Genomic DNA, 26,177 nt, shown 5'->3' with positions numbered 1-26,177 from the left:
TTTTTGCCTCTTTTTTTTAAAGATGGGCAAGTCAAAATTTATTTTTATGGCAATCAACATTATGCCACAAATGCTGTCAATCAAGTATTAAACATACATTGAACTTGTATTCTTTTCACACCTGTATTTTGTTGACTAAAACACCCAACAAACCCTTTTTAAAGTCAGCAGGTAGTAATTCAGTGCTTGGGGATATGATCAGTAATTTTCCTGACGCATCTCTAACAAGCTTTTACGGTCAGTGATGGAGATGCAGTAATTACTGTCGCCACTCCTCTCACTGATACTGTTTATTCATGATCTGTTTCATTTGTCACATTAATGACTAATCTTCAGAGCTCTCTTTATCCATCTGTGTCGTTTATCCTGCTCCACCTATCCTCCCAGACGCAGCTTCACAGTACTGTAGAGTAGATAAGCCTGACTAAATAGTTTCTGAGGCGGTGCATTCATGCAGGGCCTCTGCTCCTACACTAATGTGACAGAATGGGCCCCTACTCCCTCTAAGGGCCACAGGCTCTGGTGCCACTAACATCAAGTGACACTTAAATGACTCTGTAAACTTCCAAAAGCGATCTGGGCACTTTTTGAATATTTTTTTTTTTATCGGAAAGCTAAGCAACGAGAGTTCATCTCGCGTCACTGTCAAAGGCCACTCTTGGTGAGAAACGGCTTTATACTTGATATGTGGTCTTTAATTGCTGGGAGGTTATTGTTCGGCTTCTAATGGCTGAGCACTGACAGTCGGAAGTTAGGGCGGTAGCTTTGTTTCTCAAATGTACCAGTGGTTTTGCTGCTCAATAAATGTTAGAGGGCTTTTGCACAGCAATGATTCATACTTAGCGTCATCTTAAGTACGTGTGCGTTGATAAATAATATGTTCCAGTGCTGCTTGCGTAAGGGAGAAGGAGAACAAGAAGCAGACGGAATGTTCCATTGGCTGGTTTGCCGCACTGATGACAAGCATAGTTATAGTGGAATAGTTCAACTCCTTGAGTGCTATTTCATTGTTTATGAAAAAGATCTGCTATTAAATACAAGCGAACCTTGACTTTGATTGTCTGAAATCATAGAGTAATTTTTCTTTTGCCCTTCTTGGACTTTTCAATTAATACTTTTAATACAGTATTTATCTTTCAAAAAAAAGTGTTCAGTTTAAACTTGAGTGACTTTACAGTTAATGAATCGACTAGACTCCTTAATTCCAAATCTTAATGTAAAACCATACAGTGACATTATAAAGCATTCTGTGCATGCAATTTATTGGGCAACTTTAGTTTGGGGATGGTCGTGTGCCATTCGTCTTATTATTATTATTATTGTGATTCTTATTAAATAATTAAGTGCTGATGTTAAACTTCAGGCCTACACCAATAAGCTGATAATTATTTTCTTGTTATAGATGATATTACATTTTGTTTAAATAAAAAAAATAAAACACTATTGAATGTAGGCATCACAACATTATAATGTACAGCTTGGAAAATGGCTATTAATTTGAGATTTGCTACAAAATTACATTTCACAGTGTTATTAAATATAAAGATTATAAAGATAAATGTCTTCTATCTCAGCTGGTAACCGATATGGTACAAATATATCATGCATCCCTAAAATTAAATGCTCACGTGCACAGACATGGATAGAGTTCGGATAGACCACATCCTTTTTGCCAAAATATCTATAATGACTTCTTTGCTCATAAACGTAGTATTGACCTTTAATAAAACTGCTCATAAGCACCTGAAAAGCAGGTCGAATTACATCTTGTAAAACCAGCCAATAAAATAACCAATTTTTTAATGCTCTGATGGTGAAATATTCTAATGGGGTAATAAGCAATGATGAGAGTTTTTTTAATGATCTTGTCATAGTTATATTTTCAACTTATTACTTAACATTCCGTATGTCTATCTCATTTTCACACCCATAAGCTGTCTCCTGTGGGGTGCCCAAGGCACCTGTGAATGGAGGAGTGCTTGCCATGGACTACTCAGTGGGTACACGTGTGACCTACTTCTGCAACGATGGCTACCGGCTGTCCTCCAAAGAGTTGACCAGTGCTGTGTGCCAGCCTGACGGCACCTGGAGCAACCACAACAAAGTCCCTCGCTGCTCAGGTACAGGCCTGCTCGTTCATAGAGATGCAGAAGCCCTTCAACATGAATTTTACAGCAGATCAAGAGACAGTATAAGATAAATTAGATAAACTTGTACACAGAAATAATTCCCCTTTAATAGAGTGTTTACTCTAGGTTGTGCATTAATTGGTCCAGCCTGGAAAATCAAAGAATTATTAGCATTATTTGAGCAAGAAAAGCAAATTTTATGATACTGTTGTTGTCAGATTTTATAGTTGATTTGGAATGTGTTATTAAAACATAATTTAGACAAAAAATTTTGGAAATTTCAGTCTTTTCCCTTTCAAGTAGGCAAGAGCTGTGCTTGTATCCCTATTGACTAAATAGAAAATAACTGCCTAGGGCATAACAAGATGGCCGCCGAGTGAATCGACTTCCCTTAAAAGGGACTTTGAGAGATCTCTTTGCTTCAGCTTTAATCATAATTTATTTATGGGCCAATTATATCTGCCAAAATTATGCCTGTTTCAAAAACATGTGAGCTGCCTATTTAGGCTGCATTTCAAGGCATCAACCTCAACACAAAGCCTATTTCTAAAGGCTTTGCCTTTTAAGACTTGTATTTGACTTCTGTTTTAAAAATATTCTAAAGCAGCATTGCAGTTATCCTTTGTAGTGAAAGCAATCCCATAATACATTAGGATTAAGATATAATATTCAAATAGTAAATATACATTTGTTTGATAAAAAAAGTTAATTTTAACCTGTATTTGTGTGTGTGCTTTTTATTTATGCTTATTACAGTATCACAGAGTTAGCTTAGTGATATGAACTGTGAAAACTGTGAATAAGGCTGTTTGACACAAGGAGTTGCTACCGTTCCAAATCCGTCAAATCAGTTTAGTTATCATGCTGCCTTAGAAGGCAGCTACCTATGAAAATAGCATGGCAGCTCAATTAATTTTTAAATGGAACCATTAAAAAATATTGACACAGTACTAATGAGGGGCCATTGTATTCTGAATATTGATTTTGGTGTATTTGCTGCACAGTTGTAGTTTGCCCAAGTATCGGATCTTTCTCTCTGGAACACGGAAGATGGCGGATCGTTAACGGTTCGCATTATGAGTACAGGACCAAAATCATCTTCACCTGCGATCCTGGCTATTACCGCTTAGGCCCCGCCCACATTCAGTGCATGGCCAATGGTGTGTGGAGCTGGAAGAACGAAAGGCCCCACTGCCAAAGTAAGTGTGTAATTCAACTTCAATCCAACAGCTATTTGGCTCCGTTAGTCAAATGTTTAAGCTTTCCAGATTGTCCTTGTTTGTCTTACCCTCTCTTCCCTCCATAGTCATCTCATGTGGGGATCTGGCCACGCCTCCCAATGGCAAGAAAATTGGAACTCAGACCTCCTTTGGGGCCACAGCCATATTTACATGTGACAATGGGTATATGCTGGTGGGATCTACTGTGAGAGAGTGTCTATCTTCTGGTCTCTGGAGTGGAATAGAGACGCGCTGCTTGGGTAATGTGGTGTACATTCACTGCTGCTGTTCACATCTGCTGTTTCAGGCATGTTTGCCTGGCAGCGGTCCAACTTGATTTTTTTACCTTGTTAAGTGTGACAGAATCGTCATCATCCTAGTTTCTAGTAGTAACCATTCAGAAGTTTTGTGTTTATTATTACTGTACCACATTTTGTAATTAGTGCTTTCACTATGAAATAATATAAATGGAAGTGTGAATGTATACACTGTGTGTGTGTGTGTGTGTGTGTGTGATCACTCCTTGCTGAATAACAGTATTAATTTATTTTAAAATAAATCTTACTGACCCCAGACTTAAATGCCAATACACAAACATACTGTAGTGTCTAAGTGCTTGAAGTGCATTTGACCTCAATCATGTTTCTTTCTCCTGCTCTACTGAAGGTCTCACTTTTTTGAATTTACATGCACTCCACTAAACACTTAATTACATGAAGCAGCCTGTCTCTCTAAAAGCTTTGGATGTTAATATTTTACAGTGTAATGTAGCTGCTGCTCAGACTTCTCCCTTTAATAACTCTCTCTTCTCTTTCCTCTCCTTTCAGCCGGCCACTGTGGTTTACCCGAACAGATCGTCAATGGTCAGGTGATCGGGGAGAACTTCGGCTACAGAGACACGGTAGTGTACCAGTGTGTCTCCGGCTTCCGCCTCATCGGCTCCTCTGTGCGCATCTGCCAACAAGACCACAACTGGTCCGGACAGCTGCCCATCTGCGTCCGTGAGTTTGGGACTCGTGCTTTTCTCTCTAAGACAAGCTGTGGAAAATTACTGAATCCATGAATAGATTCAATCAGACAGAGGGCCTAAAGCACCAAACGCTGGGTTAAGAAATAGACAGACACAATCATATATATCTTAGCTACAGATGTCAGTTAAAAGCAATAAATTAGTAAAATTAATTAAAAAATGTGTCAATGTGTATCTGGCCTGTATGTTTAATAATATGGAAATAATATATAATAATATATTCAATTCTGCCACAATAATATCCTCATATGGGGTATAATCAATAAGCTTCACGTGTAATTAATTTAGTTAAAGCTTTGAATCAATCGATAGCCCTAATTTTAGCTCATCCTACTGTTGCAGTTTTTAACTACTACTATATCTGGGGCACAGAGAGTAACTCTATTGCAAACAAGCATAAGGGGACATGACATCATGACACAGACACTCCTCAGAACTCTGTTCCTTCTTCTTAAATGCCTCTGGCATTTAAATAATCCACCTTAAGAGCCCTCTGTATTTAGGGAGCTATTTATATTAACAAAATGTGCCGTCACTGTCATCTCCCACTGCACAGTGACACACTGGGTCCACGCTCACAGCCTACATTTATCAGACACGCACTGCAGCAAGTCTGCCTCACTTCAATGGGGGTATTTATTTGTTTGAAGAACATTTAGATGAAATGAGCTGATAAAAAGGAGCTGCAGGGAAAGGAGTGAAGTAACTGCAGTATTTGCGGCTGCAGGATTTATCCACATCATCTTCCAGTTTATTAAAGAGTTTGTCATTTGCATTTTTGGATGAACTGTCACTTTAAGGGACCTGAGTGATGACGAATTGGTCAGGGTTGATCCTACATTTTTATGTCTTTAAAGCTGCATGGTACTGTATCATTATCTACTTGTACAAAATCAGCAAATAGTTTAAAGTTGGTATTTTTCAACTTTTAGGGTTGTGACCTAAAATGTGTTGTAGGTCTAGTTCGGTTGAGCGAAAATCTGGGTCCTCAGCAAAAATGTTTAAGAACTACTTCTCAAATTTGGTAATATCTGACTGTCATTTGATTTGATTCAACGTTCATTCATGTGGCATCTTCTGCATGAGAATAGCAGTCAATTACAATGAAAACTGGGCTATTGAGATGTCTCTTTTGATAATGGTGATTGTTGCCTCTCCAATACATTTCTTTAACACGGCGTCTGAAACAATCACAGAGCTGTTTTGCATCTACAAATCATCTCTCACTTTCTGAAGTGGAATAAAGCAAAAGGGAAGAAAGCCCATTAAAGTTGCACCAGAGTTTGTGAGTCCTCAATGGATCTAACCAATAGCAGCTGACACACTTGATATATTAATTGTTTACTCAATTTAAAGGAGCCCAGGAAATGAATAAATATTGGAGTTTTTTGCAGTTATTTTTGTTTGGGGGTCTATTTTCTTCCTATTTTTTTTAGGAAAACTGAGCAAAAATATTGATGATTGATCCTGCACTCAAGCGTATCCACAATTTTGTCCAATCAGATGCATTCTAGAATTAGAAGATCCCCTTTAACTAAAACCACCTACCTTTGATTAGCAATTTACAAGTAGTAAGTCATTGTTCTCGACTGTGATGTAAATTAAAGGCCCTCACTTCCTATTTTAGTAGGAAAAATGTCAACACAGGAAAGAAAACCATGCTCATCAAACGATTTCAGGGGGTCTTTAAGCATAAAATGTTTTGTCATGTCTATGCTATCTACATTTCACAAGCTTTGCATTAGAAGCTAAAATCACAGCTTGTAGTATACAAAAAAGAGGGAAATGTGTGGGTACATTTTCAGCTATTTTAGTATTCAGTGATTAGGTTGGAAATTTGGGCCACGGTGAGTCTTTAAATGAAAGGGAAATTGCCTCCGTGCAAAGAGAAACAAATTACAACTGTGATTATGCAAATGAAATGTGGCTTTTTATGAGTGCAGAAAAGACGCATAGTGAGGAACAAAATATACTGTAGCCTGGAAGAGCTATTACAAAAGCAAATATACCTCTAAATGTGTCATATCAGCAAAATAAATTTCACTTTAATTAAAAAAGAGCCCTTCTGGAGCACAGTATATGAATTAGACTGGAGTTAATCAGCACACATTGTGGAGACCTACGGTGAGACACATGAGGATTGGCCTGTCATTTTCAGCTTACAAGTGTAGTCACAATACACAGTAGATAACAACAACTTGCACTGTTAACATCAGCTCCATATCTGATACTGATTGACAGTTTAGGTCTAATACTTTACCCATATAAATGAAGTAAACTCAACCTGGCATGTAATTAAAAGGCAGTATGCTGTTGTTAGATTGATTTACATTGCTGTCTGTATGTACTCTAATAAACGATAGGATTTGAATGTCTAAACTGAACATCAGAGTGACAGCTCTCACCCGAAGGCATTGAGTGTGAATCTTCTGTTCACAGCATGTACTGCTTTATTCTGCCAGCAAATGCCTGCAGTTGAGCACAAATGGTACCGTGTTGCCCATTGCTATTAAAACAGCGGGATTTCATTCATTGGACTAATGTTCGCTTCACACATAGACTGTTACAGAACTATTAGATGACACACTTCCAGACAAAATGTGTTGTGGGGTTTTTTTATGCTATATATATATTCAACCATTCTAAAGTTTGGAGTCTGTAAGATTTAAGATTTTGGAGTCTGTTTATGAAATTACTCCAGTGTTACGTGGTTCTTCAAAAATCAGGAAATTCATTAATTAATGTTTTAAAAAATGCATTAAACAGTTGTGCTGTTTAATACTCGATACATTTTTTCAGGGTTATTTATCTTACTAAATATAAAGTTAAAAGAGCAGTATTTATTTAAAATAGATTTTTTTTTTTGTAACTATGTGTCTTCACTGTCACCTTTGATCAATTTAATGCATCTTTGCTGAATAAATGTATTCATTTTCTTGCTGATTTCAAACTTTTGAACAATAATGAGACCACTGCATTTTTATATTTTCTTTAAAAAATCATTTAATTAAAAAAGGTTTTCATTAAATGAAGGTTTTCTCTAGAAGCTCTTTTTTATATATATATCTGTTTATAGCTGGCTTTTAAGTCCATAAATTAAAAAAACTTTTGCTGTAAAATTATGTCATAAGCATTAAAAATGGATATACATTGATCATTATGTGTGAAATTTTCAGTAGCTTCTCGCACTGACTGGCCCTTGGTCATCTTTATCATTGAGCCCTACATTTAAAGAATTGATGTTAATATTTTTAGCGGGAGAGGTCCAGATAAATGCATACTTGTGTCCCACTTAAAATGAGCTGCCTCATAAAACCTGCCTTTGTTTCTGTTCATTGATATTTAGACTGTAGTGCTGGTTTTGAATTTCCATTTTATCAAGGAGAACCCGAATCTGATTTATTGCTTTTGAGTTGGCAACTTACCAAATAAATGATTAGAAATTGCAGAGGGAAAATGAACTAATTTCCCGCAGTGACCAATCAATATAAAGGGCACATCTATTTTCATCCATAATTTAATTACGCTCTAAAAATGTTTCCGTCATTTAATGCGTACTTGTTGTGAGAAAACAGCTTCCAGAAAGAACTCATCCCACAGCGCTACACTCGGTTTATTATTTAACATGGTGCTTATGCCATATTAAAACATCTCACTCTTGTCATCTCTAGCCATCAGCTGCGGGCACCCAGGAAGCCCCATCTATGGGCGTACCGTAGGCAATGGCTTCAACTTGAATGATGTGGTGAGCTTCTCCTGCAACATGGGATACGTGATGGAGGGCCCTTCTCGGGCCCAGTGTCAGGCCAACCGGCAGTGGAGCCTGCCACCACCAACATGTAAAGGTGGGGAGAAAAGTTAAGTCTTTTATTCACACGGAGCTTTGCCTGATCCACCGCCTGACAAAATTAAAGGGGTCATATGATGTTGCTAAAAAGAACATTATTTTGTGTATTTGGTGTAATGAAATGTATTTATGCGGTTTAAGGTTCAAAAAACTTAATAATGCGTGACAAAAGTTCTACCAATAGACCACTACAGCAGACAAATAATGTATGCGAATTCATATATTTATTCAGTACTGTGAATAATCTCAGTACTAATTGTATTTTATTATTAATACGTTTATTATTAATTTATATTAATATAGTCACTTGCAATGTGGGCAGGGCCCACGTGCGCTGCGGGCCCCCCACCGCGGCACGGGCCCCAGTGCGGCTGCACTGCTTGCACTGTCTGTAGTTACGCCACTGGGTTGAAGTGTTCTGGAACAGTGTTGTAAATACAACTTAACCACTGATTTCTAGTCGTGTCCATTTCTGGAAGGCCAAACAAAGTAGTTTCGCTTTCACAATGAAACACTGTCACACACGGTGGCCTAGAGAGTGTGGCGGCGGCCTACAGTGAGCAGAGGCCAGGGGCTAGCGTGAGGAACAGCCGGAAAGTTAGAGTGAGCAGAGGCGGGTGGGCTTGAGAATGGTGCAACCGGCGATTTCGACAAAGGAGCGTCCGGAAGGACATGTGACGACCCCGGGCTGGACTCCGCTTCGTCCACAGTGAAAGCCGATCCGGCGATCCACAGCGCGAAGTTGTAGTATTTCCTCAGCAACCAGCACGGATCAGCTCCAGGCATGACGAAGCAGATATCGTCCTCTTTTGGAAGGCCAAACAAAGTAGTTTCGCTTTCACTACGAAACACACAGCGTCTTCACGACATGGCAGCGGCGGCAGCAACAATACTACAGCGAGAATAAAAATTACACCTTATTTCTTTGCGTGAACATTTGGGCGGCGTTATGCAAATCTTCCCACATAGTGACGTAGACATGTGGGAGCATGTTAGAATGAGCCGTTTTAGGTAGCCGTGGCTGACTCTTAACTTTTATAAAGAATATATCTTTGGATTTGAGACTTTAGTCTTTGCAACTTTACAGATCTTCTTTATGCACCAAGAGCTTGTAACACTCCAAAGAGAAAGGAAAAATTGAAATCGCATCATATGACCCCTTTAAAGCACCGCAGGGCACTCTGTGGGTAAGGAAGGGGGTAGCGGCTGTTGCGATGTTGCTAAGTGGCTGCCAATTGTGGGGTTTGGTGGCTGAAAGTACACTAACAAAAATGTAATTGATGATGCCTAGTAAGGAAAGACAATGTTATACAGTTTTTACACAAAAATAGATTGCATGTTCTGTGATAATTCATTCTGCATGTGTGCACTCACTTATTGTGGCATGTAACTGTATGATACATGATACTAACGCAGTTTGAGTGAAATTCTATAAAAAATTTATTCATTTTAGGCCTGGGCGATAAAATGGTATCGATATTTATCGACGGTACACCTTCTTCGATAACGATATAAAAAATGTTCGATATAGTGCACGATATCACGCGCTACGAGTTACGCAGACAGCACACACGCACATGAGGGCTGTGCCTTTCTGTGATGAGGAGATTGTGAGTAAATAATGAATATTAGTCGAATTTAAAATAAACATTTGCATTTGAATGCAAAAATAGTACAATCCAATGGTAGATGTGCGTCAGGGAGTGTCATCAGTGGAGCACGAGATGCGGTGATGATGCAAGTGACATTGTAGTTTAATGTTTTGTTAGTCTAGCCCACAAGATGCGCAGTTGCTGCGTTATTCATTCAAAATATTAGAGAAATATAGAAGCTCAATGCGGAGAAAATCTTGATTAGGTTGAAACCGAAACCAAGCCATTCACATAGAACGCATATTCAGCGCATTTTCTAGACGGACAAATATGACTGCTGCACTCGCGTCTCACACAAGAGATGTGTGGAAAGCCATGCAAAGTTAAAACAGTTTAAACTTTTAGAAAACACGTCGCAAATTTGTGGAGGTTTATTCCTTTTCACTGCGTCTCATATGTTTTTAAAGGCAATCTGTATGATGGGCGATTCGGCTCTTTGTATTAAGCAATGCATAAATACATGATGCTGTTTTGTTCATAATAGTTTATGCAATTTACAAAATTATATTTGATTTATATGAGTTAATTTAGACGTAATGCATGTTTTTTTATAGACTATTACTTCCTTGCATTGATAATTTAATGTGCTGCATTATTTTGCTCATTGCGCTCTCCTGTGGCCTCAGGAGACAAGCCAAAAGTTTAACCTATTTAATCTGCATATAAAACATTAGAAATTAGATATTTGTTTAATTTTCATTTTGTTTTCGACTGTTAAAACAAAAAACTATTTGTTGTTTGTCTCAATAAATTGGGTTAATTAAAAAATACAGTGGTTAAATGTAAACCTTTTTTTCTATTGCTCTTTGTTTTAAAAAAATTTTATAAAAATTTTTAATAATTATCGATGCCGAACGATATGAAACATTATATCGTTGATACATTTTTTAGCTAATTCATTTATTTATAATATTATAATCATTAAGATATACTGTATATTTGAATATTACATTTAAAATTAAATCAAATTAAATCATTACATTCTAGATTAGTCCTATGTGACTTTTTAACAACGATTCAGATATTTTTGTGTCCTAATAGTATTTTTGGATGTGGATGTCTGTGACGCATACTAAAAATGGCAAATTCTCATTCTGCATGCATTGCAGGCATAGAGCATCTGACCTACTTGTTTCCACCGAAGTCACTTGCTTAGTGCTTCTGCCAAATAACACGTCTCTGTTTCTGTCCTCTTCCTTTCTTCTCTTTATTCAGTTGTCAATTGCTCTGATCCTGGGATTCCAGCCAACTCTATCAGGCAGAGTAAGATCGAGCATGGAAACTTCACCTTTGGCACGGTGGTATTCTACGACTGCAACCCCGGCTATTACCTGTTTGGCTCTCCTGTCCTCACCTGCCAGCCCACGGGTCAGTGGGACAAACCGCTGCCCGAGTGTATCGGTATGTTCCTGGCGTCTTTCAATGAAAATTTGGCAGTGGCATTGTGGTGCTAATTACCTATTCATTACTGTAATTAAGGGGAATAAGTTGCACAACCCTCTTTCCGCTGTTTAAGATCAGTGCTTGAAATTGAGGGACAGGTGGAACACAGATTTCCGTGGCAGATTAATTAGCAATGTCAGGTTTTTTTTATTATGTGAAAGTTGAAACACAGCACATCCTCAGCCTGTGTACAGCTCAGTAAGACACGTTCTGCAGCAGCTGCGAAGTCGACGGGGCCTGAGCTTACATTTTGCCCTGACAAGACTCCCTGCTGTCAGAGATGCCCTTTCGCCCAGTCGCCACTTCTGCTTTGTGTGTCTGCATAATCTTCCCTGTAGTTTTACATGTTTGATCCCAACACCAGTTGCTGGGCTCTTTGAATACCAAAGTGACCCTACAAAAAATTTGGGATACGTTCTACATAAAAATGCTGACGTTTGCTTGCAGTCTAGGTCTATATGAAAGGTGTTTATTCTTTCTCAAGTGGTTATGAGATTGGCACACTTTACTCAATGCTTTATTTATTTGTGCTCACATCTGTTTGTGAACACCATATCTGTTGGCATAAAAATACATATACAGCTAATAGTGAATGAGTTTTCTATTTTTTTGTTGTTTTACGTCTGAACATAAAGACTGTATCCATTCAAATTACATTTAATATTATTTTTAAATTTTTTGTTAGATCAATGATGTTTCTGTGCACGTTTAATACAATTTTAATTAAATTTAAATAAATTTTATTAAATTATTTTACTATTGCATTAAATTATTATGTTATACAGAGTATTACATTCTTTTTTTATATTCATTTTAAATAACATTAATAATGTTCTAATTTTAGTAGTAGTGTGCACAAGCAGTGAGGTCTGAGCTAAAGAAAGGAGCAAACTTTCAGAAAGTGCTGATCTTAGTGCTCCTGCAGGAAGCTGAATTAGCACTGTAATCATTGAGATCAACCGGAATGATTGTATAATTAAAAGTAAAGAGCAGCTTTGTTTCAAGTCCTTTATGTTTTAGTATAATCATATGTGAATGTGTACTGAAGGAGTGTTTGCCGATCCAATAACCGTGTTCGCACTTTTCTGCATCTGCATGTATATTGGATAGTGGTGGACTGCGGACATCCTGGATCTCCTCCCAGTGGAGTGCTGAGCGGGGACAAATTCACCTTTGGCGCCACGGTGCGCTACAGCTGCACGGGTGGCCGGCAACTGAAGGGCGAGTCCTCGCGAACCTGCCAGCTCAACGGCCATTGGAGCGCACCCATGCCCTTTTGCTCAGGTAGGATGGGCACACACATCCATCAATGCTATCTGCACAATTAAAGATGTGTAAGGGAAACAGGTCAATAATTTAGCTCAAAGGGAATCATTTAAGATTTTAAAGGGAACTCCACCATTAATATGCAAGGGAATTAGGACAGAATCACTGTTTTACGGCGGATCACTGAGACGGCCTGCGATTCAGTGAACGAGCCGTATGACATCAATTCTGCAATGGATATCTATATCCAAAATATAGTGAAAACACTATTAATTAGCATAGTAACAAGATCGGCAGTTTAAGACATTAACTTGTGAGCACAAAACACAAGATACTTCTCTTTTCCATATAAATAAGGCTTTATTAAGAGTAAAAATGCTGCCTTAGAAGAGATTTTAGATCGTGTTATCTTCATTAAGTGTATTGTTGATGTCATTGACATTTTATTGGTAGAGATGATTGGCTGGTTTCCATCATACCCCTGCATAAACATCTCTTTTGTTGACATCACACAGATGCAGAAGCCGTCAGGTTCTGTGTTTGTGAACAGATATGAGCGCCCTCTTAACCCTAACTAGGCCATTTACCTATAGCAATGACATGATCAGGCAACTCTGTCTGGCTAAAGCAGAACTTGCCCTTAGGTAAAGTATATAAACGGCATGTGCTCGTAACTTAGCTGCCTCCACAAAGCAATCTTGTTTTTCCTTTCTTTGTTGGTTGAAAAAGTAATAACACTATGCAACAGTTATTTCCAGTCAACTAATTTGATTGGGCAGGCGATATTCCAAGATTGCTGATATTTCATAAAACAGTTTTGGATCAGTCTGTTGCCTGTGTTCGCAACACTTCCTGCTTTGGCTTCTTTTGTAAATATTTTCTCTGGCAGAACAAAAAAAACCAGCAACATAGTTGTCAGTGTTGTGCTTGGAATGTAATTTACTTGATATTTTACTGCAGTTATTTCTAGTTCTGTTTTAGCCTTCAGTCAATTTGATTGGCTGAGCGCTGTTCCAAAAGTCTTGATATACAGTCCAACTCTAGGAGTTGTTAGTGTTTGTAACATTCTGCTTTTGTCTGTGTTCCAGAATGTCAGTCTATGTTTTAGTGGTGGGGATTTTTCAGCAACTCTTTCTCTATGTTATATATTGATGTGCTAGTACGTTTAATCAGTCTAAAAAATACTGATTCATACACGAAATAAAACACCACTGCTGTGAGCCATGTGACAGTTCAATTTGAAACCGTTTTCGTACATGGAGCAAAAATGAAAGAAAAGAAACTCCGCCGGAAGAGATTCCGCGTACGACAGATAGCGGAAGTGAGAGAAAAGTGTTTATTACATTTGAAATATGGATATTTTTCTTACAAAAATGCATAGACTCGCTACAGGAGGCCTTTATTCATGCCCCGGAGCCGTGTGAGGCACGTTTTATTATGGATGCGCGTGCTTTATTTAACATGTTTTGGACTGTTAAAGAGAAACACCCACCCACTACAATAATAATGCTTAGAATAGCCAGGACAATTTTTAATATAGCTCCGATTGGATTCGTCTGAAAGAAGAAAGTCATATACACTTGGATGGCTTGAGGGTGAGTAAAACATTCATTTTTGGGTGAACTAACCCTTTAAGGTCTTATACCTACTGACTGCTTTGACACAATCTGTATTGTTAAAAGCGCTATATAAATAAAGGTGACTTGACTTGTTTTTGCTGAAATCTTGCCACATTCTGTCAAAATGACTGGTTCTAAATTGAAGAGGGTTCACAGACTAAAGCCTATGACATTTCTTTCCAGTTGCAACGAATTTATTCTTGAGGATAAACCCCTTGAGATGCACCATCTCATTTTCAAGGGGGTCCTATTCCAAGTCCTTATCATGTGTAGCTTGCTAAACAGGAATACCGCACAGACAGACTTGTAATAGGCTGAATTAGCATTGCAATTTGTTTAGTATCTTTTCTCTCTGAATGCATGGGTGTATTTATTCCTTCAGGGCTTGCTATTGAGAGTATATGTTTATGCACAGCTTGAGTTAGAAATAGATTTACTTTCTATAAACACAGTCTGTTCTGCCTCTGCTTTTTATTTAATTATTTGTTTTATTAGTCATTTAAGTGTAGGAGAACCTCAGAAAATAGCTCAGTTGCACAATCACAGTTAACAATTGGGATATAAGTTTGGATGACTTCCAAGCGGCAAAATGTCTTCAAATAAAGCTTGTCAGTTCTTGTGTGAGAAGAAACTCATTGGACGCCCAGCAAGGCCGTGAGAATCCGCCCTAGTGGCAGAACTATTAACTCAGCAGAGGTTTGAGTCGCTGGGGCTGTTAACACTCTCCTGCTGAGAGACGCGGCCAGGACTCCCTCTGACTGTCCGATGACTATGTAAATGAAGTTTACGGCTGAAAAATCGGCTGGTGGGGCGCTGCCTTAAGCCTGCGTCCAACATTTGTGAGGTGTATAATTAATCTGTGGGTTTGCTATGCTGTTTTTTATACATTTTCTGTGCTTTTTATTGAGATTACATGCAGATTGCTTTGGGCATGGAGAAATACACAGATGCAACTGCAGGAGTCCATGTCTGTTTATGTTGTGTAGTCTTTACAACAGGAATTGGGGACTCTCAGAATCAAGACAAGCTGTGGAAACCAGACCGAACATGCACATTTCATAACAAACACAACGCAATACCCTACCGTTCCATTGTTCATTCTGTAAATGGAATGGAAAACTTGTACTAACTGGGAAATCCAGAGGGGAACCTCAAAGGGTTCCACATGTGGGTTCCTACACCCACACATACAGCACGAGTTTTGTTGAGCACCAAATATGGCTTAGAGAGATTTTACATAAGCCATACGCCATCCGTGCACAAAACGCTCTGCAAGGCCACTTCAAATATTTCTGAGCTCGGTGCGCTAGCGGCAGCTGAGCCTTTGTCACATAAAATTATTGTGAATCAAGGACCCCTGTGTCCAATGCCTCACCTAACTTTAAAGACTTTAAAGGGAATTATATATAAACACGTAGGAAAGGAGAATAGTGAGAGAACTGCTCAGTCACTGGCATTTTGAATGGTTTTATACCACATACTGTGGTTCAGTGAGCTCAAAAAGTCTCTCTCGTTGCCTAGAATAGTCTGTTGTGCCCTTTAAAAAAAGATTTTGTGCACCGAACCACTGACTTGGTAGTAGAGGACTCCATTCTCCCTCTTAAAAGAAAATATTGCATGTTTGTATGCTTTTGGTATTGAGAAGGAGCCCTTGAATTATTAGAAATTGTGCTGAAGGTTGTGCTGCTTTTTGTATAAGCCTGTAGACTGAACTTTGATTGGTTTGGTTGATTGTAGTGTCCTTGTGTTTTTCATCCAGCCATCAGAATCATTGTTCATGATAAACACTTGATGTGCAAATTTTTTCAAGCTATAAATTAGTCCATTGTATTTGAGTTTTTTTATAGAATGACCACAAACGGCTTGTGGTGATGTGTGTGGGTAAGATGACTAAAATACTGTCTGTAACTGTTCAGACTGAGCATTTGTTAGGCTAAGCAGCTCTACTTTTGTAATCAGCAATGTCACGCCTCATTCCCATGATGCTTCTGCTGTTGTTACGGTTGGTAAGATGTGCTAACTGTAATGACTTCAGTTGTTCAACAATAGATATTGCTGGTCGCTGGATCTCTGTTGTTGTCATTTTGCACTTGGATGTCTTTCAATTCAACAAAGAATCCTGAAAAAAAATTATAAAAGTGTCCACAAAAATACTAAGCCTGATTTTGAACTTTTATAATAAGAAATGTTTCTTCAGCAAATAAACATATTTAAATGATTTCTGAAGTGACACTGGCGAATGTAATGGCTCCTGACAATTCAGCTTTGCCATCTCAGCATTAATTTTACAAATATATTTATAATAATACTTTTTTTTTTAATTATAAATTGTAATAACTTTTTTTATATTATTGGTTTACTGTATTTTTTATTAAATAAATGCAGCCTTGGTGATATTTCTTTTTTTAAATATTAAAAATCTTACCAACCCTAAGCGGCAGTGTAGATTAAACATCAAATTGTAATGTTGTCATATCACAGAGCATTTTTTTTTTAATGAGGACAGAAGGTACAGTGACGCAAGTCAAACTCCGCTCAGTATTATTGTATAGCTTACTTTGTACTATTACTTAATACTGTTAAATTGATGAAATAATGTTTAATAATAAAAATATGTTGCTACTATAATGCCTTTGTTTAATTTTACTTTCGATTTGTACTAAAGATTGCCTATTGACTTGTTTCTTTATAGCATACAACAAGAAAGACTGAAATAACCATGACGTAATTTGGTATAGTACTAAGTGAATTAAAGAACAGATTTGAAAAAATAATGTTCACAGTAATGTCCAACATGCCTCATGTTGTCCCAACACAAATGGATTAAGTAAACTTCCATTTGACCAATTCAAATTGATTGCATGCAATGAAATTAAGCTGTGACAAAATGTTCAAGAATTGTGTTGCATTAGCTCACTTTAATTAACCAAATTGCACAAGCAGGAAAAATCCATTTTTTGAGTGCATGTTGCCTCTGATCACCAACTCTCATCGAAAACAAATCACTTCTGCTCGCTTTGTCCTTACAAATCATCATCAGCGTGAATGTACCTAGAAAAATTACATGTTGCTGGAAACTTCCAGACAGCCTTTGCATAAATGTGACTCTCAAATGCAGTTTGCATATTTTTAAACACCCACTGTTTATCCATTAAACCTGCATTAAGTGTCTGTGACCCATAAAGCGTGAATACAGACATTGTCTCTTTCCAATGACACTGTATATGCTCCAATCCTCTACAGAGATCCATGACCCAGAAAGGAGGAGGCAGAGAGACAACAACAGCTAAACAGAAAGAGAAATCTCTCTTCCTCTTGGTCCTAGGAGGCTTTATTCTCCTTCCTGGTACTGTTCATCTGCCTTCAGGGTTTTCTGGGTTTCATGGCACAAAATCATAGGCACAACTTCATCCTTTTTCCTGTGTGCTTTGCTGAAGGCATTTTGTACACACAAACATGCGCTCGCGCAGGGGACTGCAGACTGTTAGAGAGGACTGAGCTGATATTTTTGTGTGTGCAACTGTTGCACGAGCAGCTCTCGAGATCAGTTAGCGATGTCCCGTGCTGTTTTACAACCTTTTGTTTTAATAAGAGTCCAAACCGAAGCTATTACAAGCCTTTGACCTTGTTGCTGGCCTCTTCTAATTGCCTGCTTCCAGAGAGAAGTCTCTGAGGTAAAGCCTTACGAAGTTATGACATGATCCGACCCTCTTAAAATCAACAAACAACCATTTACTCTTTGCCCCCGAAACAGCCTGGTACCCAATTAGCACATATACTGGGCTGCATCAGTGAGGGTTTTAGTGTCCACCTGGTGGGAAGATCTTCTGTTCTCTCCCTGCTCACACCTGAACTTCTTGTGGTCCAATTAGAGCGGCTGTAAGTATGTGAGGGCTGCAGCTAAAGGAGCAGCCTCTAGCAGTGAGCCTCTCTCAAGACTTAACTTCCCAGCTCTGCTTGAGCTTTCTGGCACTGCTTGAGTGCAGATAGAGCGAGCTGACTGCACACTGATTGAGACAGAGCAGCTGCTAGCTTAGACCGCAGGGATTCTGCTTTTCTTAAAGGTGAAGTGTGTCACTCCTATGTCCCTAAAGGAACCCAAACAGAATTGCAAAAAAATGTAATTGCTTCCAATCAGTTCTTCTACTTCTCCTTTTGCTTGTGGTTTGGACAAGCTGCTAGTCCAGCACTATGAAGCTAGAAAAGAAAATGTCATTTGAATTTTGCACAACATTTAACTATTTATATTTTTTTGTGACATTTTATATCACCCCCATCAGTCGAAAACACTTTCTTTCAGATAATAAAATAATAATTGCTTGCTGCAAATAGAGCATTTGTACGCATTCATAATAGCATTGGTAACTAAAAAACTGCTGCTTTTGCTGCATCCACACTTGCTATTCCAGCTAGTGCAACAAGTACAGAGTGCACCTTTAAAACTAGGATAAGAGCAAATAAAAATTTAGCTGCAAGCAGCAATTAAGAGGCCAAGCACAACAAAGGTAAAATAAAGAGCTAAGGAGCTGTCTTGAATTACTTAGTAAAGACCAGGGGTCTCCAACCCTGCTCCTGGAGAGCTACCTTTGTGCAGTTTTTCCTTCCGTTTTAAAAAAATCTCTGTCCACATGAAAATGCAAACGCATGCTATGAAGCACTGTCAAGAGCATGCCAAACCAACAGGTGGCGATATAATCTCAACCGTAAAGCCATGTTGGCCAATCAGAAGCCTGAAAACGTTTCCAGTAGGCGGAGATAACAGCGCAGGCTCCGACGTTACAAGCCAAAACTCCAGTTTCGCTGTCTACATGATAACACTGCAACCGGAGTTTTTGAAAATCTTCACCTGGCAGGTGTTTTCAAAAATGTTCAGTTTCAGTGACCTGGTGCTGCTTTTGCGTGTGAATGAAAGGCCAAACAGTAGAAAAAGCTGCCGTTTTAAAAATAACCGCGTTCGTGTGGACAGGGCATTAAGTTTCAAGCAGCTTCAACAGACCTCTCTGTAATTAAGTAGCCCTGAACACCTTGATTAGCCGGTTCAGCTGTTTGTGATCAGGGTTGAAGCTGAACTCTGCAGTATGGATGCTCTCCAGGAGCAGGGGTGGAGACCCCTGTTAAAGAAATTTCATAACTTTTCTGCAAGCAGTTCTATGAGCTACCATAGACTTCCAGAGTGGAAGAAAAAGAAGAAAACTGACAGGTAAAATAGGTCCCTAAGCACCTTTGGTGCTTTCCCCTAAAACATTTTAAGTGTAGAAAAGTGGCCTACTCCAGGCTACGTTTACACAACAACGATGTAATCAAAAACAGAACAGTTTTTTCCTTGCGTTTTTAAAAAGTTTTACGTATACACGACATCGTTTTCAAAACGATTCGCGTTTTTTCACATATCCGCGAAAACTGCCAAAAGCGCTGTATTACGTATGCCAGGCCAGTAGTTGGCGCTGTCACCTTGTTAGTAAACAGTACCTGTAGGCAAGTGACGATTAGCTCTTTGTGGGCGGGAGTTTCGTCACTAATATCACCACACCGACTGTTGCTCTACTTCTCATTCATAGTGATAGCAGCTTTAACTGCGTTAGCAAACTCTTGAGCAGCAACAATACAACCATGTACTCCGCCATTGTTGTGTACGTTTGTTTGCGCTTGCCTTTAAAATCAACACGTACTACACGTCTACATACCTAACACATACTTCACACGTGCATGATGTCACCGTTTTCCAAGATTCCCGTATTGGGTGTTTACATGGAAACGATAACGATGGCGTTTTCATAAGCTTGCACTTTGAAACCCATTTTCAAAATTATGCGTTTTCAGTCCCCAAAACGCCATTGTCGTGTAAACAAACAGGCAAAGCGCATAAAAAGTTTCCCATTTTTGGCTGAAAATGTCGTGTTAACGGCCCCTTAAGTTGACTATTCCAGTAGAACTGAAGTGACTTAAGTGGATTTTAGCGTGGATGCTATCAATTAATTCCATTTTCCAAAGGGAACTTTTTTTTTTTTATGTGAAATTGTAGAGTTAGGGCAGGGATTTATGGGAGGAATGCAATCCAAGCTCATTGAAAATATGTGCTTATTGCACGTTTCGCAGCAGTTTCAGTTTGAAATGTCTAGTGAGTGGCACTAAAATGCACAATCATTACGTACCAAAGAGCTGCAATGCCATATCGTGTGAGCTTCCAAGCAAACCTACTGCATTAGAAAACCCATACACATGAAGCTGTATATGTGATGCTTAACGTTCAGTTTTCAACTTTGCATCATATTAAAATTGTTTTGAGGTCATAACATAATATTGCGCAAGTATTTGTGCGAAAATTAGGCTTTCTTAATTGAAATTCTGGCCCTGTAAGGCCAAAGGTGTCAGAGTTTTACTACATGTGCCTGTGTACTGCCAGTGTTCACTTCAACTGGAAACTGCAGCAATTCATATGTATAGGTGCATTTTTTTGAGTTTTGCAGAAACGTAGGTAGAGGCATGTATTTCCGAGCCTGAGCTGGAGGAATGAGATGTTGGATCTGTGTGTCCTGCATGAGTGTGAAGTACTACTTAAAGGGATAGTTCTCCCAAAAATAAACATTCTGTCTTCATTTACTCACCCTCATGTCTTTCTGAACCTGTATGACTTTCTTTCTTTTGCAGAACACAAGAAGACATTTTGAAGGCCGTTTCAGCTGTTTTTGTCCATACAATGAAGGTCAATGATGTTTAAAAAGAACACTGGACCACATTGACTGCCATCGTATGGACAAAAAACACGTTTCTTTTATGTTCCACAGACAAAAGTCAGTCATACAGTTTGGAACAACATGGTGGTGACTAAAAGATAACAGAATTTCATTGTTGGGTGATCTGTCTCTTTAAAGGCTAAAGCTCATTTAAGCTATTTTGTATCTGACCCATATCTGTTGTCCAAAAGCATATTTGACCTAAAGTGAAAAATCAACCCTGACTGCTAAAAGCCTCAGAAGATGCCACTGATCAATAATCCATGTTTAGTGCCCCACTTCTCTTCCACTCAGTTTTGTGTGGATGCAGAAAGTTGACATTTAATATTGTGTCAGTTTTTATCTGACTTAATCCTGTCAGCAGTGTTGCCTCAAAGTGTGAACTGTGGTGACTTTTTTGATCAGAAGTGGTTGTACATCAATTTGTGGCATGCAAATGGACATATACCCTCTCCTCCCGCGTCTACGGTGGTCTCAGGGCTGCCAATGCAGATAAGTGGAAGAGTTCCAGCGGGACGGCTAATACAGCAGTCCCCTCGTCTGCCCTTGAAGTGTTATGCTTGGTCAGCACTCTCTCCCTGACTGAACACGCTCTTGGGAGTCCAAACACCCACACCTCCCAGCTCTCGCTCCTCTCGTCCTCTGCCACCAGCAAGAAAGACAAAGATGGAACATGACATAAAAACACACACCTTGTTCGGCAGTGACATACAAGCACGCATAAACCTTCCAGGAAATGTACTACTCTCTCTGCCCCGAAAAGAGTTTACCAATATGAGGCACCCTGCTGTATCACGCCCCAAGAAAAGTACATGTCGCTGTCACAACGCAACTCTGCACATGGCGGTACTCTAAGAAATGTTTGCAACTTCATCTTAGCATGACTGGTAGGGTGCCTGTTTCTTCATCACACCACAACCTGAGAAACAGACCGCTGTGTGTGCTTGTTCTCTGAGAGGAAATCCATCCTCCTCACTTAACTTCAAGTTTACGTCAACATGCATCTTTTCCGTCTGGTGCGCGAGTCCCCGCTGTGTGATGTATGGCACATGTATGCAATTTACTGTACAACAAACTCTGCGGGATAAAAACCTGTCAGTCATGCAAGGGTCAACAACTGAAGAGCCTGTTCAAGCAGCCCACTGATTTGTTAATAAGTAAGCGAAACAGCCCGCAGTCCTTTAATAACAGCCATTTTAATCTGTCCCCTGGGCCGCCCGCCACTAGCCCTGCCCACCGAACTCTCCAGCCACACTGATGTATTAGATCAGGAGATGTTTTTTTTCTTTTCATACAGCTGTCTGTTCTTAAATAAATCATTACTTGTTTATGGAGCTGGCTGGTTTCGTTGACATAGGCTGGGTTTGGATGTTGGCTTGCCTGATATGAGACGGCAGTTTTTACCTTTAGGGTGCTGGGTAGGGTTGCAGTTGCAACAAATGTTCATATGGTCTTTGAGACATGAAGTTCACATGTAGTGAATACTAGTTAGTTTGTAACAAAGTCTGTACATAATTTAATAATACAATTTTGTCCTAAGGCAAAAGTTAGCCCAGGTTGTAAGCTTTCTGTAAAGTATTGTGTAGTCACATGTGATGTGTACATTTATTCAACCATTAAGAAGCTTTACAGTAAAAACAGTGATGGTGTGAAATATTAAAATACAAATAATAAAAAAAATTATTTTGTGATTGCAAAGCTGAATTTTCAGAAGCCATTACTTCAGGCTTTTGTGTCACATGATCATTCAGAAATCATTCTAATATGCTGATTTGGTGCTCAAGAAACATTTCTTATTATTATCAATGTTGAAAACAGTTGTGCTGCTCAATATTTTTGTGAAAACAATGAAAGGTTCAATTTATTTGAATTAGTAAACACTTACATTGTAACAAAAATTACTGTCACATTTGTTCATTTTTCACTTTTGTTGCTGAATGATATAAAATTTTATATTTTATATAAAAGTACTGATGCCAAACTTTTTTAATGGTAGTGTCTAAATATATAAATAAAATGCATCTAAAGATGAGATATTTATAGATAATCTGTATCTAAATATGCATCTGTATCTAAAAATGAATACAAATTAAAAATGTTAATTTCTAAATCCAAGCATGCATGAGTAGTGACAGAGATAGTAGAGACAGAGAAAATTAACGTGCTATTAATTTTATTCAGAAGTTTTGCTATGAAGTCAGATATTTACATAATGTTAAAACCATGTGAATTAGTACAATTTCAACAACATTGTAAGGTAAAACATTAAGTATTTTGATATAATTGAATAGTCACACTTTATTTTAAGGTCCAATTCTCACCATTAACAAACCATTAACTACAACCTCTACCTTAATATACTCTTAATTTGCTGCTTATTAATAGTAAGGTAGTTGTTAAATTTTGGTATTGGGTAGGATTAGGGATGTAGAATATGGTCTTGCAGAATATGTGCTTTATAAGCACTTATAAACAGCCAATATGTACTGTATATAATAGGTATTCTAATAAGCAACTAGTTAATAGTGAGAATTGGTCCCTATACTAAAGTGTTACCAATTTAATAAGCCTGCTATTTATTCTTATGTGTAAGGTTTCAACTAAGTATAATTGTGCAACGCAATAATGTGCGAATTGTAACTTAAAAGCCTATAGTTCTGGTGTTATAACTTGTGCACAGCTGGTACAACCAGCCACTGATCTATTTTAGCTCTCTTGTCCAGGGTCTGAGCAATAAGTCATGGTTTCTAACACTGTGTCCTAGTAGCAGGCGATTTGTCTGTGCACACTGAATGTGAAACGTCTATGCGACGTGACACAATAACAACCGATCACTTTCTATATTTTTTGGTGTGTCGAGATCATTCATAAGCCCTGTGTGAGCATAAATGTGCGTGTGCAGGTGTGTGTCTCTGTGTGATTGTGTGCGTTTGTGTGCTGATGATGAATGGAGCTCAGGTTCAGGTGAGGTGCAAGGCTGCAGGGCCCTGAGCTCAGATATATGGAAGCAGCTGGAATCAATCAGGAATATCAATTTCCAGAGAGCTGTAGCAAAGCCTTGAGTGCATGGGAAAAAAAGATGTCCTCCTTCAAGATTACATCCTGAGAGGGGCTGGAAAACAAGCACAGGACTAGTCATCCTTTTTTATTCATTTGGCAGTAGAATAGGTTAATATAGTATGTTTCTTTACGCTTGACGCAAATTCTTGGTTTCTTTTTTTCTGCTTCATGTTTCTACAGTAAGATGAATATGCTTGAAGGTATTTCTATAAAATAGACTTTTCAAATATGCTTGTCAGCCTCAGGCACTTTAATTATAACTTTTAATTTACACAATGACAAGAAATGAACACGACTTCATTTCATTTTTTCCCGTAATTGTATCAAACAAGATGGAATGTGTCAGAGTGAAATAAGCCAACAAATCCATCAAATTCATCAACTCCATTACTTAAACGTACTAATGTTTGTGCTGTTGTTTTCCCACCAAAACTGGTATTTCCAGGAGAATGATGTCATTCATGAATTGCTAAACGACTTATAAAAGACTAACGGGAAGGAAAGTAAAATTGAGGACACGGTAAAAAAAATAAATAATTGGTAACAAATTAAAACTAAATATTCCCAAAAATACTTTTTGAGTAGAGAAAGGAAACAAAAATAAGAAACACCTGGAAGATTTCATAATAAATTAGCAAGTTTTTTTCCATGTTCCATTTCCATGCCAAGAATGGTAACATCTGCATAAAGAAAGCAGTAAAACTATTTAAAATTCAGCCCATTTGTTCATTTAATAGTGATATTAAGAATACCAACTAATCTAATGTCCATTTATAAAAGGATGAGTTTAATTTTTTATCCAATATATTAAGACATATGCAATGGGGACATGAAAATGTACAATATAGTTGGAATGACCCTCACCTCTTTTCAATCTCTATTGTCTTTTTTTATTCCTCTCTGTTTCTCAAGGTGATTCATCAGGGACATGCGGTGACCCAGGCACACCATCCCATGGCAGCAGAGATGAGAGTGACTTTCGGATACGCAGTAAAGTGCACTTCAGCTGCTCGGTGGGATATGAGCTTTTTGGCTCCACAGAAAGGATGTGCTTCCCCAACGGCACATGGTCCGGTACTCAGCCCTCCTGCAAACGTAAGCGCCTGCAGCAGCTGACATGATCCAGCATCTCTAAAACTGCCCAACTCCCACTCTCACTTCACATTGCACATATTCTCTTTTACTTGGCTAGGTGAATTCAGAAGTAGGACATCTCAGCCCTAAGCTACTTAGTCAGGAGTTTGTTTTAACAAGTCATCGGCTGATCTAAGGCTTTGTTCACACTGCACAGAAAAATACAATTTTGTTGTCAAAGCCGATATTTAGAACTGGCTGCATGTAATGAAATCTGTTTGTTCAGATCAAGGGATCTAGATTTGGCATGTTAGCATGCCCATGTTAACCCCTGCAGGTAGATGCCTAACTACACCATCTGATTTCAAACTTCTTTTTGCCTTTTGCCTATATTTTGATCATGATTTTTTCATTTCATCTTTTTGCATTTGATGGCCATTCAAAAGTAGCCACTGTATTCCGATGAAATCGATTTACAAGCTGCATTTTTTATTTATATATATTAAATAATTAATAATTATATATACACTTTAATCGGAAGTTTGGAATATTTGATTCCGTTTAATTTTTTTATTTAATTTTTTATATTTTTAAAGAAATACTTTTATTCAACAAGAGTGCATTCAATTGTTCAAATGTATGTATATTTATTTTTATTTCATATAGATGATGTTTTTACTTTCTGTTCCTGAAAAAAAAAACACGTTCCACATAAATACTTTTTTTTTTTTTTTTTCTTCATTAAAGTATTTTTTTAAAAGAGAAAAAACAGATCACATCTATCCAGAATCATGGTTGAAAAATGGTTTATATAGTAAAGATTTAAGCATAATAAAAATACCAAAATACTTTCTGAGAAAACTCAGAATTTTCCCTCTTCTCATTATTGTTGGTCTAACAGTGGAACTTATTTCGAACCTGTTATCAAGCATTGCCTTGTTATTTCTTTAGTAGCACCTGTTCATTTTAAAGGGGTCATATGATGCGATTTCAATTTTTTCTTTCTCTTTGGAGTGTTTCAAGCTCTTGGTGTATAAAGAAGATCTGTAAAGTTGCAAAGACTAAAGTCTCAAATCCAAAGAGATATTCTTTATAAAAGTTAA

General features: G+C 38.1%; 1 protein-coding gene across 1 annotated transcript in view; it reads left to right on the top strand.

The window, feature by feature from the left end:
• csmd3b (CUB and Sushi multiple domains 3b) overlaps positions 1-26,177 on the top strand; it is a 441,168-nt gene that overhangs the window by 382,181 nt on the left and 32,810 nt on the right. The window contains exons 50-57 of the mRNA XM_016281251.1: positions 1,935-2,120; positions 3,134-3,328; positions 3,436-3,609; positions 4,177-4,350; positions 8,051-8,224; positions 11,094-11,279; positions 12,432-12,605; positions 24,913-25,095. Coding sequence (XP_016136737.1) covers positions 1,935-2,120; positions 3,134-3,328; positions 3,436-3,609; positions 4,177-4,350; positions 8,051-8,224; positions 11,094-11,279; positions 12,432-12,605; positions 24,913-25,095 — 1,446 coding nt within the window. The remainder of the gene's footprint in view (positions 1-1,934; positions 2,121-3,133; positions 3,329-3,435; positions 3,610-4,176; positions 4,351-8,050; positions 8,225-11,093; positions 11,280-12,431; positions 12,606-24,912; positions 25,096-26,177) is intronic.

The sequence above is a fragment of the Sinocyclocheilus grahami genome, unplaced genomic scaffold, assembly GCF_001515645.1.
Source record: "Sinocyclocheilus grahami isolate Dianchi unplaced genomic scaffold, SAMN03320097.WGS_v1.1 scaffold149.1, whole genome shotgun sequence".
Taxonomy (NCBI): Eukaryota; Metazoa; Chordata; class Actinopteri; order Cypriniformes; family Cyprinidae; genus Sinocyclocheilus; species Sinocyclocheilus grahami.
The sequence above is the reverse complement of the archived record's forward strand: the minus strand, read 5'-3'. Positions and strand labels throughout refer to the sequence as shown.